Source organism: Glycine soja, chromosome 8 (genome assembly GCF_004193775.1).
Source record: "Glycine soja cultivar W05 chromosome 8, ASM419377v2, whole genome shotgun sequence".
NCBI lineage: Eukaryota > Viridiplantae > Streptophyta > Magnoliopsida > Fabales > Fabaceae > Glycine > Glycine soja.
This window is the reverse complement of record NC_041009.1, coordinates 12,538,767-12,553,745: the sequence shown is the minus strand read 5'-3', so window position 1 is coordinate 12,553,745 and position 14,979 is coordinate 12,538,767. Positions and strand designations below refer to the sequence as shown.

General features: G+C 31.9%; 1 protein-coding gene across 1 annotated transcript; it reads right to left on the bottom strand.

The window, feature by feature from the left end:
- Positions 1-7,160: 7,160 nt before the first annotated feature.
- On the bottom strand, positions 7,161-13,969 carry LOC114422037 (ABC transporter D family member 2, chloroplastic). Its single transcript, XM_028388212.1, has 10 exons — positions 13,538-13,969; positions 13,046-13,271; positions 12,550-12,617; positions 11,556-11,882; positions 11,258-11,422; positions 10,577-10,805; positions 9,864-10,102; positions 9,425-9,743; positions 8,187-8,455; positions 7,161-7,496 (listed from the first exon to the last, which is right to left on the bottom strand). Exons 1-10 carry the CDS (start codon positions 13,772-13,774, stop codon positions 7,302-7,304), a joined length of 2,274 nt encoding a protein of 757 aa, XP_028244013.1. The 5' UTR covers positions 13,775-13,969; the 3' UTR covers positions 7,161-7,301.
- Positions 13,970-14,979: the final 1,010 nt, after the last annotated feature.

Here is a 14,979-nt window from a genome sequence, read left to right as displayed (position 1 = left end):
TTTCCAAAACTGTTTTTATCTGAAAAGCACTGGACCTTTAAGTGTTGAAAGATTCTGAACCAAAAAAAAAATTATAGCCATGATCATGATGAATAATGTAAGATTGCCATACGTTGCACCTGAACGCAAAACATACCTTATATGGTCGTATGTTGAATGATTTGAATGTCATGTGAACAGAATGCAATATAATATTTTTTTTCTTATTTCTTTTTTATTTAATAAACAATTATATTTTATCATATGAATGTGTACGTCAGTGGACAAATTAAATATAACTATTTTGAGAATCAAGTTGGTGCTCTGGTAGTACCAGACTTTAAAATGATAATAATTCAATCACATGATTTTATAGTTATTATCGTCCAATATATATTGTAAAAGGAAAGAAAAAAAAAACAATTGCGTGTCACAAATTTGTATAGAATATTTTTATTCATTAGAGTAGTTTTTCTTTTACTTTTACTTAACATTAATCAAACAAATTTAATTTAACACTTCATAATGAATTTTTTTGATAAACTGAGAGAGAGTAATAAAAAAAGGAGGTAACCAATATTATTCATCTGAAAAATTGATTTGAGTGAGTTATATCTGAGGTATCTAAAGACCTCCGAATTATGACTAACGATAATTAATCCTAATAGAATGTAACTAATCCTAGTAAGATATCGTTAGTAAAAATTAACAACCCTTACCATTTTTGTACTGTTGACTAGCACTAGATTGATGTTGTTAGCAAAAGCTAACAACCCTTACAATAATGATGCAAAATTATTTTTACAGTTAGGCATTTATATACTCCAATACCCCATTAAACTCGAGGGAAAGAGTTTTCAGAAGAAATACTCTTCACATTGAGTTTGCCTCAAAGAGTTTCAAATCTTGATGCAAAGAGAGGCTTAGTCAGAACATTAGCCCATTGACAGGAATAGAGAATTACTTGGCCAAAATCTTTTCTCTGACAAAAAACACATCAATTTTCATGTGTTTTGTTCTGCTATGGAAAACTGGATTATGAACAATGGAGACAATACTTTGATTATCACAGAGGATGACAGGAGTGGTGAAAGGGACTTATAATGAAAGGAACCAGTTTTAGAGATACTTAAACCTTCACCATTGCTTATGAAGATTTGATCAGGTCCATCAAAGTAAGTGAACTACTTGATATTTTGAGAATCTCCCGTAACATGAAAACTGGCTCCAGAATCTAGTATCCAAGTAGAGTTAGCTAGACCAGTCCCATAAGAGGACGAGTTCGTGAGCAAGGCACTAGGTTGACTATGGCCTAGACCAGTGGACTTAGAATTGGGATTAACCCAGGTGTTGGAGGTTCTACGTGGACCAGTGAAATAAGGAACATGTGATGTGTAGTAGGATCAAAAAAGGTTAGAAACTCATTTAGCTGAAAGCTAACATCAGTCTTGAAATGACAAACATTAACAGTGTGCCCATATTTAAGAAAAATTTGGCACTGGAAGTTAGCAAATCGGCCACCACTACGGCCTCTGCTAGGGCCACCGCCATTGCGTCCAGTACTCCGGTCAGAAAGGGTACCACAACCACCGCCAGGGCCATACAAGTCTCAAGAACCACCATTTTTGTAGGTGTTTAGAAGCGAGTAACCTTAGGTGTAATTTAACAACGCAAAACTGGTCGTCTGAGCATCTCGATTGTAGCGTGTAAGGTGAGTTTCATGACCATATAGGAGAGCTTCAATTTCGGCAATGGAGGGAGTACGCTTCTTACTTTCAAAAATAGAAATTACTAGTGCATAATCAGATGGTAATCCTTCGAGGAGCGCATCAATATACTCCTCACGATGAACAGGAACGTCCACGCCAGCTAATTCATCAACATAGCTAGCCTTTGATTTTGTGCAAGTATTCCTTAATCGATTTTTCATCAAGATTGACTACATGCATGGCATAACAAAGTTGTCACGCACGGAATTTGGTGTGAAGGTTGAAGTATTCATGAATTTTGTTCCAAACTTGATACGAATGATTGGAAACAAGAACTCTCGACAACACGGACTTCGAAAGGGTAGATGATAGCCAAATAAGGAGTATTTGGTCTTGAACCTCGTAGGTTTCATACTCAGGGTTGACTCGATTAGCAATGTGATCATCCTCGGTGAGATAACGAGGTAGAACGACATGATTAACAACAAATCACTGTAACTTGTGTGATTTGATCACTGGCTCATCGTGTTGACGCCAATGAAGATAATTCAAACCATTAAGTTTCTTTGCAATGGAGTTGGGAAACGATTGAGAAACTGAATTTGAAGGAGCGGAAGCCATGAACACACTGTACAAGACCTTGCAGAAGAACGATGCTTACGAAAGAATGGCTCTAGATATCATTTTCGATAAACTGAGAGAGAGAAATAGAAAAACAAGGTAACTAATAGTATTGATTTGAAAAGTTGATTTGAGTTAGTTACAATTGAGATATTTAAAGACCTATGAACTGTGAAACTAACCATAACTATTTCTAACTAATCCTAACAGAATATAACTACCTAATCCTAATGGGGTGTTGTTAGTGAAAACTACCCTTACAATTTCTATAATGCTGACTAACACTAGATGGATGCTCTTAGCAAAAGCTAATAGCCTTTACAATCATGATACAAGACTGTTTTCACAATTAGGCATTTACATACTCCAATAAATTTTAGATTTTATTCTTAAGAGGGAGATAACTTATTTTGTAATCCACGATTCCATGTCTCTTGAACTTTTATATAAAATTAACGGATTTTCCTAAATAATTAGTCGTAAAAAAAAACTTTTTCTTTTAATCAATGATTAATTCTCTTCAATCAACATTAAACATATTGAAAATATGCAACCCAATGTTTAAATGTTTTATCAAGTAAGTTAATATTAAAGTATTTGAAAGCGAAAAATGTTAAAAACATGTATTTTATATTAATATAGTTTTCATTAATCATAAATGAATTTTCAATCAATTAAAACATTCTTTTCATAATTTTTATGGAGTTAGATAAGTATTTTTGTATTGAAAAGACAAAAAGCATAGGGTTTAGAAAAGGTAGAAAGATAAAAAAAATTCTTTTTTTTTACAAATATCAAAAGCAAAATTAATATTTGCAAAGAAAAATTACTTAAACCTAGTTTTAACAAGGTATGCTTATTATTTAGGGACAGTACCACGAATATGCCAGTGAATCCTCTAGTTTTAGCCTATGTTCGGTTGCTAGGAAGAAAAAGTAAAGAAAGTGTGATGAATGAAAAAAAAAGAATGAAAGAGAGTTGAAAGTGGGGGTTGTTTAGTTGAGATGTAAAAGGTATGGAAATAAAAGAGTTTTGAATTAAAGTGATTTATTAGGGGGTGCTTTGATTGAAATTTTCTGTTTTTATTTCTTATTTCTGGAAAACAATTTTCATTTTTTATTTTTGAAGATTTAGAAAATATATTTGTTTTGACTTTTTTTTTTCTAAAAATGAAAACATTGAAAATATGTTTGGGTTAATTAATTTTCACAAAAAATTTAAAAAATATTTATAAATTTTTATCAATGATCATTTTGCAAACAAAAAGTTATAAATTATAACTAATTCTATTTATCTATAAATTGTTGTAAATATTAATAAATACATTTATAGAAGATGAAATGTTATTGAAGATGTTAAAAATATATTAATTCGTTTACATTAACGAACATTTTACAAGTAAAAAGTTATATATTATAACTAATTGTAATTATCTATCTTGTTTGGCAAATTTTGGCTATTGCATTACCGTGGACAGTTGTCACAAACATATGAGTCCGTCTGTCACTGTAACACCACCAAGATTGAAGAATTGAGATGTAACCAAATACAAATTCACCAGAAAAAAGAAGATCCTCAAAGCTTGAAATTTATACTATTTTATTACATTAGCCTGGTGGAGATGACAAAATAAAAATAAAAAAAACTATATGTTTATAATTACCGTCCACGTCCACGCCACCGCGTTTTCAATTTGGCCTTCATTTTCTTTTGAAAACGTGAAAATGACTTTTTTTCTTATTTTCATTTTTTAGCACCTTTTTGAAAATGTTTTTAATGAAAACTTTTCTAAAACTCAAACAAACATATTTTCAATCTTGTTTTCTATTTTTTAAAATGAAACAGAAAATGGACTAACCCAGCGTCACCTTAATTTTTTGACTAAAATGTAATTTTTCTTTTCCTAATTTTTTAAATCTATAATTTTAATTTTCTTAGAGATATTTTATCTTTCACTTTTAAAAAATTCACGATTTTAATCTCCTTACATTTTAATTGAAACATTTCGTCCTCTATTTTTAAAAATTTATGATTTTAATCCTCTAGATCAATTTTAGACTTATTGACTTTATATTTTTTTAATCTTTTTAATAAATTAAGTTTATTAGTAATTAAATAATTTTTTTAAAATATTTTTCACCTGCATAATAAATAAACAATTGTCAATCAATATTTACATAATATATAGATTAGCGTTTGAAATTAATCACAAAAATTAAAATAATTAATTTTTTAAAAGTGAAAAATAAAATGCCTTCATAAAAAAAATGGAGGACTAAAATCACAAATTTTTTACAATTTAAAAAATGAAAAGACTATAAATACAAATATTAAAAAAATAAGGAGATAAAAATTTTATTTTAATCTAATTTAATTTTTTTAAGGCCAAAAAAATATATTAAAGAGAAGTCGGTAGAGATAAAAGAAAAAAGTAACACATGAAATCAACATGTGCCGTAAACCCAACTCAATGAAGCACACAAAATATGCAACACCCACCAGCCCTCTCAACCCAAAAGGCATGATTCAGAGGTTAAAATTGCACCTCCCGATCATCCAACGGAAATTAACCCAAAAATATCATAACCAACCAAAACCTAGAAACCCACCCCTCCATTCTTGAACTAATTTTGACAAGCTACTATAACCCTACCACGTCAAGTCTACCAAAACCCTTTCAACACACATACCTAACCCTTACCACACTCTTGTCTGAGAGAGAGACAAGATAAATGCTATATAGATGCTTGGATCTCTTGACACCCAACACACCACACATCCTCCCCTTGTAGGAAAGATTCTTTTTTGAACATAAATCTTATTTAAACTTTTACCATACAAACATAACCACCACCTCCAATGGGACAGGACAAGGTGTTCCAAAGAAAATCCCTGCTTCACTCCCATCATACAATCAGATCATAATATATGGTCACCATCCAATCCACCCAATGAACTTGAACTTTCCTTGAATCAACGTATGATCCCATACAAAAATATCCTCAATAAAGATTCCAACTTATTTATCATCCAAGTGGGCTCAATAAAAACATAAAGCATAAATAGAAAATTAACTTTCATGTGATGTGCATAACCACCACACCGCAAGCGCACAAAAAGAATCTGAACTAGCACTTTTGGTAGATATGATTGTCATTAATTGATTCTGGTTGTTGGTCAAGTTTTATCTTTTTTGGGTTGATTAAACACAAGAAAAAGATCATCGTGTTAAAATTTTATATTTTTTATGATCAAATCTAATTAAAAGTTATAACAAATCATAAAGTCTATTTTATCATAACCCTTATGTAGGTCATAAATAACTCACATGGGTGTATATTGATGATAAATTATCTATTTATGACATAGGGACATGTGACTGTCCTTCTTGGTATGTCACATCTAAGTTCTGGTGATAATTATTTTGTATAAGATAATTAATTCCATTCTTGGATTTAATTTTTTTGTGTCACTTCCAAATGAATATTTAGAACATTAAAATTGGATGAAAAGATTGACAATTGTTTATTCATGTTTGAAGTTTTATTAGATGAGTGCATATCATTAATGATGGTCTCAATTTTAATTCAATATCTAACATATATCATAAAAATTATTATTGTCTCCGGTCTTATTTATTAGACTCAGATTATAAATATTTCTTTATAAGACCAAATTTACAATGGTCCTTATATTAATTATTTTTAGACTATAAATAGCTTTATTTGAAAGAAGAGAGAAAATATATTATGTTTCTTTCTTTGTTTAAACCGAGTCAATCAAAGAGGGTCACGGAGTAAGGGGATTATACTTTATAGCAGATGACAAGAAAAACTTAGAGACACACAGGATAAATTTTAAGTGGATTGTATTTTTATTAAATCAGATATCACATATGTCTTTCAATCCACTGGAATACACTAATCTGGCTTGTGGTGTATGACTAATATGACCTAAGGATATTTTATACATAGAAGAAGTAGAATATGAATTATTTCGCTAAATAAGGATAAAATGCTCGTCATGTGGGAATATGTTCATGAATAAATAATCCATGAAACAAAATCTATAACACTAGAATAACATTTATGGGATTGTGCATTTGAACCACTGAATACTTGAAAAAATTTGCTTTCTTTGACCACCAGAATATGATAGTTAGCTGATTTCCACCCATGACTATTGTAGACATCTAGGTCTTACAAGTTTTTAATCGAAAAATGTCAGCCATTAATGTTTTGTTAATGAGAAGATTGGAATTCATGACTCCCCTAGTCACTCAAACCACCTTATGACCCTCCCATATATTCTTTTAACGTGTTCATGTTCTTGGTGACATGTTCTCCTTGCTTGATTTCTCCCATCTTCAAGTTCAGCTCTTAACATTGACATTTATTGCCCATATCAAAATATATCTGTGAAATAATCCCAAAGCTCCTTGGCAATGGAGTAGCATATGTAGTTGGAAATGATGTCTTCCCTGAGTTAACCAACCATATCATGATCTTGAAGGCTTTAGCATCATCCCAGACAACATACTAAAGACTATTATTGGCTGGTGGTTTATTATCACTAATCAAATACTCAATCCCTCTATAACACTTCATTTGTTTTGGGTAATTTAGGAAGGATGGAAATGAGAGGGAGTAAATTAGGAAGGAGATATAAGAGGGAAATTAATATAACAATGACATTAAAACAAGGAAATAGGAGAGATCCCTATCACAATATGAGTGTAATAAAGGCTGATTCCCTAATTTTCAAAATATTTAGTGTCTAATCTCATTAATCTGAATATTTTCAGTAATGAAATTAAATAAAAAATTATTTATTAATAGATTATAATAGATATTGACTGATTCTAATAAAATATTATAGCAGCAAGTTGCAAGGGAAAATGTACAGATTGACATCTTATATATCAAAATTATTGTTCAATGCAATTGAACCATGTGTGTCTCATGAGATGGTAAGCAGCAAAGCATTGCTAGCTCAAAGATTTGTAAATTTTAAAGAGGACTCGGGTCTAGTGGGTTCAATGGGTTCAATGCACCAATTTAGCTGTTCACTGTCAGAATTAAATGTGGATATGCTTAAGATCTTGTCGTGGTAAGCACATAAGGATGACCGATGGCCAATGCTGACATATGTTATGTTAGCTGCTCCAATCTTTTGGTACAAATGTACCTGTATGACAAAGAACAAGAAAATAAACTTAAGCACAACATCAACATGAAGCGATATATAATCATGATAATGATCAAAACAATATACTCTTTTGGATCCCTTTACAATATCACTCTAGTGTGTTTAGTTTTTGTTGAACTTTTATAATAAATACAACTATTCAGCCAAAGCTAGAGTCTCTCTATGGAGCGTTTTGATGATATCATTATATTCTTTTCTAAATATAAAATAAGCTCATCCAAGCATGTATTATCCAGTTATATTAGCATTGAAAATGATATTTAAAAACTGTAACAATGTTTCAAGGTTCGTGCAACAATACTTCACAAGAACTTCCAAGAAAAACCATTTAACATTAGCTGCAGTGATCTTTTTCAAAGAGTGATTTATTCTTATGTATTAGCTCTTAGAATCTCTATTATGTACTAGTAATTACATAGGCACATTCATATTCAAGCATTAGTGAGAATGTTGACTATGGTTCACAGATGTATGGAAAAGTTTTGTTTTGTTTTTCCTGAGGGGGGAGAGCATTTTGTTTTTAGTATAGACAAATATTTCGAATCAAATGCCTATATTATATTATTATATGAAATATCATAAACGTCTGATATGGGGAAGTGTGCTCAATTTATTAAATGACAAAAATTTCCATATAATATGTCAAGTGAACTTGGAATTCAACAATACCTCATTGACTTCATCAAGTGCACTTGTAGACTCATCCAGTAAAGCCAATTGAGGCTTTGAAAGCAAAAGACGAGCAAATGCAAGGCGTTGCTGCTCTCCCAGAGAAAGAACACTAGACCATTCATGTATTGAATCCAAACTGAAACGAGCCAATAAATATCCAAGGCGGACATCCTCTAAGACCTTTATCAGCTCGTCTGTTGTTGGCTTCATAGGCTTATCATTTGCATTATCCAAGTTTGGCAAGTTTGTCAAGAAAGGAAGTGCATCTGCAGACCAATTTTTAACACTCAATGAGCAAAGCTTACACAATATCCAGCCAAACTACTAATAAAATAACAGTGATATAAATTATGAACAATTTTTCTAGTTAATCAGATTAGATAATAGTATTTATTTTCAGTGTCATTTATCCATTGACTCAGCTCTTCAATAACAATGAGAAAAAGATGAACTATATTTTCTCAGTTAAAATTTGTTGCAACCTAAAAGTCAATGCTCATAATTGATCATTTTGATTGTATTTGTTCATTTTATTATGAAGCCCGGGTTCTATTTGTAGGGGAAACACATAAGAACATATATTTATGGACCAGGGTTGATCTTCACAAAAAAATAAAGGATTAATTTTCCGGAGAATAACCAAAATCAACTGTCTGACTAACAGCTAACATGGAACTAAAAGGAACCATCTTCACAAGATTCTGGACAGCTACAGCTTCATTTCATTGAGGTCAATGAAAGTTCAGTTTCAAGAGACGTTTTCTTCTATGAAGATTCAAAAGCTGTTGATTAGGCTTGCTTAAATGTTAGACAATCTTTGTGTAGGCAGAGTTAAATATATCAATAATTGTCTACAAGTCTCTTTATAGTTGCATGCCCAAAAGAACTTAGCTAATAATGCCTCAAGCATAGCAATCATATAATTTCATATTTCCTATATGTAAATGATCTTTTAAATTAATCCTCTATTTTATAAAGCCTTCCACAAAAAACTACAAGAGCATTTCTGGCATTCCTGCAGAAGAAATATATCCTCATCATTTCGGCATCACCAATGTTAGACCCACAACTACAGTAGTATTATCGTCTTAAGTCTCAAATTACAATAGAGCAAATGAAACTAGACAGATAGAGCACAACACATTTTTTTCTAATTTTAAAAAAAAAAGTATGGAATCTGCGTAAGAACTAAAAACAATAGGTGTTGGGGTGAAAAGAAACTAGAAATCACATACTTTTTTCTTTAGTACTGTCTGACATAGGAACTACGTCATCTGTCCAAGTTGGATACATTAATTGTTCACGAAGGGTACCCAAAACCATATACGGTCTTTGCGGAAGGAAAAAAATTCCAGATTTTCTGCTTAAGCATTTTCCACGTGCTTCATATGTGTCATTAGCATTATTTACTGGAGTATTCACATCTGAACAAATGGATTGCTCAGGATATTCTCCACCTTTTACATAGTATGTGATCTTTCCAGTTCCAGTTTTCCATAGACCAGCCATAGCTCTTAACAAAGAAGTCTTGCCACTTCCACTTGGTCCCATTACCTGTTAAATTGATTATATTCAGAAATGCATTTGTATAGCCCTACAGTCTTATGAACTTAACAATACAAAGTTAAACTTCTTAATATGTTGGTGGTGAGTGAGGGCCAGTGGATGTCTTACCAGTAAACTATCCTTTTCCTTGATCGTCAATGACAAGTCTCTAATAAGTGTAGATTCACTTGGTGTTTTCAAAATCAAATCTTCTATCTCCAGTAATGTCGCGTATTTTTCTGGTGGAGTGGATCCATTAGATTCCAATGCAGATGAACTACTAAAATCTTTGTATGTAATTTGTATGTCTTCCACAGTATCAGTGAGAGAATTAGAGCTACTTCTGTCCAAAACATCATCAAATTCACCTGCATAAGCAATACAATATATATTAGTCAGTACTTTTCATTACATTCAAAACAACAAAGCTAGCCTGTTAAGCACATACACATATGGATAAAAGAGAGTTTTAGAAGAATATATAAGACCACAGATGGAACGGATAAATTTCACAACGACAAGAGATTATAAGTACTTACTATATGAACTGCAGCGCACAAAAGGATGAGAGAGAGGAAATTGAGGATGGAAAGTATTCATAGACAAGGACAGTTATAGTTGGCTGACTTCACAAATAACATCTTTAACACATTGTAATACTTCTTTTTCTTTTCTGAGATCTTAATGTGTTTATGTAAACATAACCACAAATTATATCAAAATGGATCCTCCTTTTTCCGCAGAGTAAAAATTTGTAGTTCATTCACTCATGCTCATATCTATCATGAGATTTGCATATATCAAAATGTTACAGGAAAGATAAGGGAAAAATAATGCAGTACCTAACCGATTAATAACAGCAGAAAAAGCACTTATAGCTTGAAACTGGTACACAATGAGGGAAAAGTCGCCAAGGATATGATTAAAAGCAGAAAGTGACTGATTGATTACACCAAACTCGATTTTTCCTGAGAAATACAGGGGGGCAACAACAGCAGCAGGAAGAACTTGAATTAGATAGCGGTAGCCACTGGTGAAGAAATCCAGATTTCTGGAAGCAATCAACAATTGCTGTAAAAAATAAGTAACACCATACATCATTATGTTATCGCAAGTTAGAGGATAAAACTGCATTACATGACTTAATAAAGTAAAAGAAGTGATGCTGCAACAAGGTTAGATTGGTATTTAATAGAGCTTCTGAATTCACAAAATCTGGTCAGCCCACATGATTATAGCTTTCAAATGTAATATTGTGTCAACTACCTATATATTGAAGTTAAGATAATTTATAAAGATCTAGTTTTTCACTCAAGAAAAAGAAAACAGACAGTGTAGCTGCAGCATTCTTTACAATAAATGCTGCTAACCTTATGTTGATTATACAAAAAAATCTAGCAATATAAGAGTGAGAAATATATGCGATAAAACTCATGAAATCAATTGACCTTAACATAGATACTGATAATGAACAAAAATAGTTTTAAAAGTAAAATGGTAAACATAAAGAAGAAATATCTTACAGTCAGATTTTCAAAAGCACTTTTAAAGCGCTGCAGAAGAAGTTGCATTTCACTTTCTTCACCACTGTAGAAAGCAATTGATTCAGCATTTTCCCGAACCCGCACAAGTCCATAACGAAAGTCTGCTTCCTTTTTCTCTTGCAAGAAATTTAAATTCACCAGTCCCTGACATTTTTCACAACTTCCAGTTAATAAAAATGGAACTATCTTAAGGGTCCTTTCAGTTATTCGGGGGACAGGTGGTGGTTTTGCTTAATAATTTAAACTATCACTGAAAAAAGGTAGAAAGATTCATTACTCTTCCAAGGAAAACACTGATAGCTGTCCCACCAATCGAGTATACGATAAGAACAACAAAGAGTGGAGGATAGATCCCATACAAGATATTACTAAATGAGATTAAGTCTACAGCAGCATTAAAGAGAGTCAGGGAGAAAGCAAGGGATGTCCCAGTGAAAGAACTTAGATCATCAACAATTCGTTGGTCTGGATTATCAATGATTGATTGTGACTGAATTTTATAGAAAGTTTGATTCTTCAGATAGCGATCAATGTAATATCTTGTCATCCAAGATCTCCATCTCAAAGAAAGAGTTTCTCTTGCATAATCTCTCAACACAAAAATCTGCAATGCAATGATGAACAGGGTAAGAAACATGTGCAGAAGGTTGGAATAAGGATATGAGCATGACACACCAAAAACAATGCAGAACAGCAAGCATAAAACTTGTTTCCATTCACAATCGAAAAAGTTTAGAAAAAGAAAAAGAGAAGGACATGGATGTCAGTGTACTTGTTTTTCAGACCTACATAAACCTGTTAATAGCTGCTTCCAAAACAACTAAGCCATTAACTAAAAAAACCTTACCAACATTGCTATCAAACAATAGTCATGTATTTCTGTTACTTTATTTTCCCTTTTTATTTGAGCTAAAGTCTTCATGTACTCTATTAAATCCAGGAATTCATTAATTTCAATATCAACTACAGACTCAGAAGAAATGCTACAACAAAGTAAAGAAATAAAAATACTTCCAAAAGGAACAAAGGAGGAAATTTTTTTTATGTGTATTGTCCAAGTCCTCATATAACAAATAAATCCCCAAAACATGAAAGGTTCAACTTTCAAACTTCAAAGTCACATCTAGGAAATTCATATCTGAGTTAGTTCTCTTTTTCACTCTTGTTTCTTTCCAACTAAGAAGCTGGATCAAGCGACAGTACACATCACTCTAAGAACTAAAGCAAAGTATAGCAGAGCTATACCTAAGAAAGTGCAGCAATGTGCTCACCGGGATTCCTCCAGCAAAGGCACCCAAGTAGTAAAGTAGTTGCTTCGTGAATTGCTCTTGATCCTTGTCTTGCATTAATAAACTTACAAAGCTTCAGTTTCTTGTTGCCACTTCATACTACAGTAAATATCCACTAAACAAAAACAATAGAAAATCTAACATTCACATACAAGCAAACTATATGCCCAAAATATATGGTAAATGGAAGATAAACTCATAGAATTTGGGTTTGGGTTTAACTGAACACCACAAAACCCAACACTATCAGGCTTGATGTGTGAATAAAATAGTAGGTGCCCTGTTAATGGATATAGGGATCTAATATCATCTTAGAATTTCGGTTTGAGCCTAATTCAACCCCACATTACCGGCTTGTGGGATGAGGGCTACCCTCATTTATATACACTATTTTGGCCTCATCACTAGTCAACGAGGAACTTTGGTTTATCCTAATATTAACAAAAGCAGCTATGAGCACATATACACATGAACTTACTAGCAAGTGAATTGAAGAAGTCTCTCCCCAAGAAATTGAAGCCAACACTGATTCCAGTGGTGGCCAAAGTGAGAGCAAAAACACCAGCAAGCTGCAACCTTGCCGGTCCCTTGTCATCTGAAGTCCAGTAAGGAGCTGCCACCTTCCAGAACCTTCTGAAAAGAGTCTGCAGATCAGGACTCTCACCCTGTGCAACAACTACACCATCACTGTCTTCCCTATTTTCCTGCACTTCCAAACAGTTTTTCAAACTTTTCAACACTATTCATCAACCAAATCCTTTACACAAAATCCAAAGAAGAGGTGTTCTAACAACACACTTTTTTTCTAAACACAATCTCCACTAGTGGTTAAAATACATAGAAAACCACAAAATCACAAGTGACAACCATTAACTATTCTATGATTTCCAATAAATTTCAACCTATAATAAACAATGTATTCAAAAGAGCGTATTGTTTATCCAAAGAAACAGTAACAACACAAGCAAACCTTATCTGGGTCAGGTGGCAACGGAGCCTGTGCTGCAGCAGAAGAGGAACACCTGCTCCCCTTCCTCCTCCTCCTGTAAGGCCTTCCTTTGCAAAAGGGCATAATGGGCACTTGGGAAAATGGGGTAACCACACCAACCCCAACCTTGAGTTGAACATGGGGGTGCAATGGAGAATTAGACTTATAGGTAGAGGAAAAGGTGAGAAGTGGGTGCACTTGTTGAGTCAGCAAGATCATTTTTTTCCTTGGTGTTCTAAATTTGGCCCAAAACTAATAGATATGCATATTTCAGTGCCTGGTTTCCATGTCTTTTATTGTAACCCAATAGTTACCCAACATTCTCGGACTCTGTAAATGGCTATGGCTTCTGAGAATGAACGAGTTTTCGAATTTGGCGTGTTGGAATGTAGGATTTTTTTAATTATTATTTAGTGTTATGGTGATTGAATTGAAGGGAAAAATTGGGAGCCACATAGATTTGTTGTTGGGGAATTATCCGTACGGTAGGATTTCCTGTGAAGCACATTTTGCCACGCAGAGAATCAGAAATGGTGTGGCAATTGAACTAGAAGCTTTCCCTGACAAGTTACAATGACTTAATTAATTAAGAGTATTTAGTTCAATATTTGCCTATTAAAAAAATATAAAAGTATAATAGTACTCTTTCCAGAAGTCAAATATAAATAACAAAATAAAATTAAAAAAATCTCATGAATTGTAAATCAAAACATAAGTAAATTTTAACTATTTTCTTTCTTCTAAACGATAACATCTCTAAAATCCTCTTCAATATTTTATTTTCAATCATTTTTTTTTTGTTTGATATCAAATTTCAACGAACCAAAATTTAAGAAAATATTAATGCTTTAAATATGATTAATAAAATAAATTATGTTAATTAATTTTTATAGTTTTATCACTAAGAATTAAATATGATATAAGAAATTTATAATAATTTATATATATTATTCAATTAATTAAATTAGACTCATTCGATTACTAATTTTTTTAGTTGACACTTAAATTAATCATTTTTGTTTATATTTGAGTTCATAAAAAGTTATATTGATATTTTAAAACAATAAAACCTATTTTTTAAAATAAAAATTTAAAAACAATAAATTTGTTTACTGATATTAGACAACACGAACAAAGCCAGACTTATATGTTTAAGGAGGTCAACTATAAAAATTAAGGTTCATATAGGTATTAAATTTCATATAAAATATTCACATGTTCTAAAATATTAATTATATTATTAATTTATCAAAATATTAATAGAATATATTTAAATAGAAGACAAGCTATTTTTTTTTAAAAAATCCAATATTATAAATATTAATTATCAATATATGCCCCGAAGAAATTTAATCAGTTTATAGAAAAAGGTTGTTATCTATATTATATTCACAGTTTTTTTGGAAAAATATCCTATTAATTAT

Coding starts and splice junctions, on each gene's coding strand:
- LOC114422037 (XM_028388212.1), bottom strand. CDS start 13,774: ATGATCTTGCTGACTCAACAAGTGCACCCACTTCTCACCTTTTCCTCT. Junction 13,272..13,537: donor TGCCACCTGACCCAGATAAG/GTTTGCTTGTGT, acceptor TTGGAAGTGCAG/GAAAATAGGGAAGACAGTGA. Junction 10,806..11,257: donor GTGCTTTTGAAAATCTGACT/GTAAGATATTTC, acceptor TATTTTTTACAG/CAATTGTTGATTGCTTCCAG.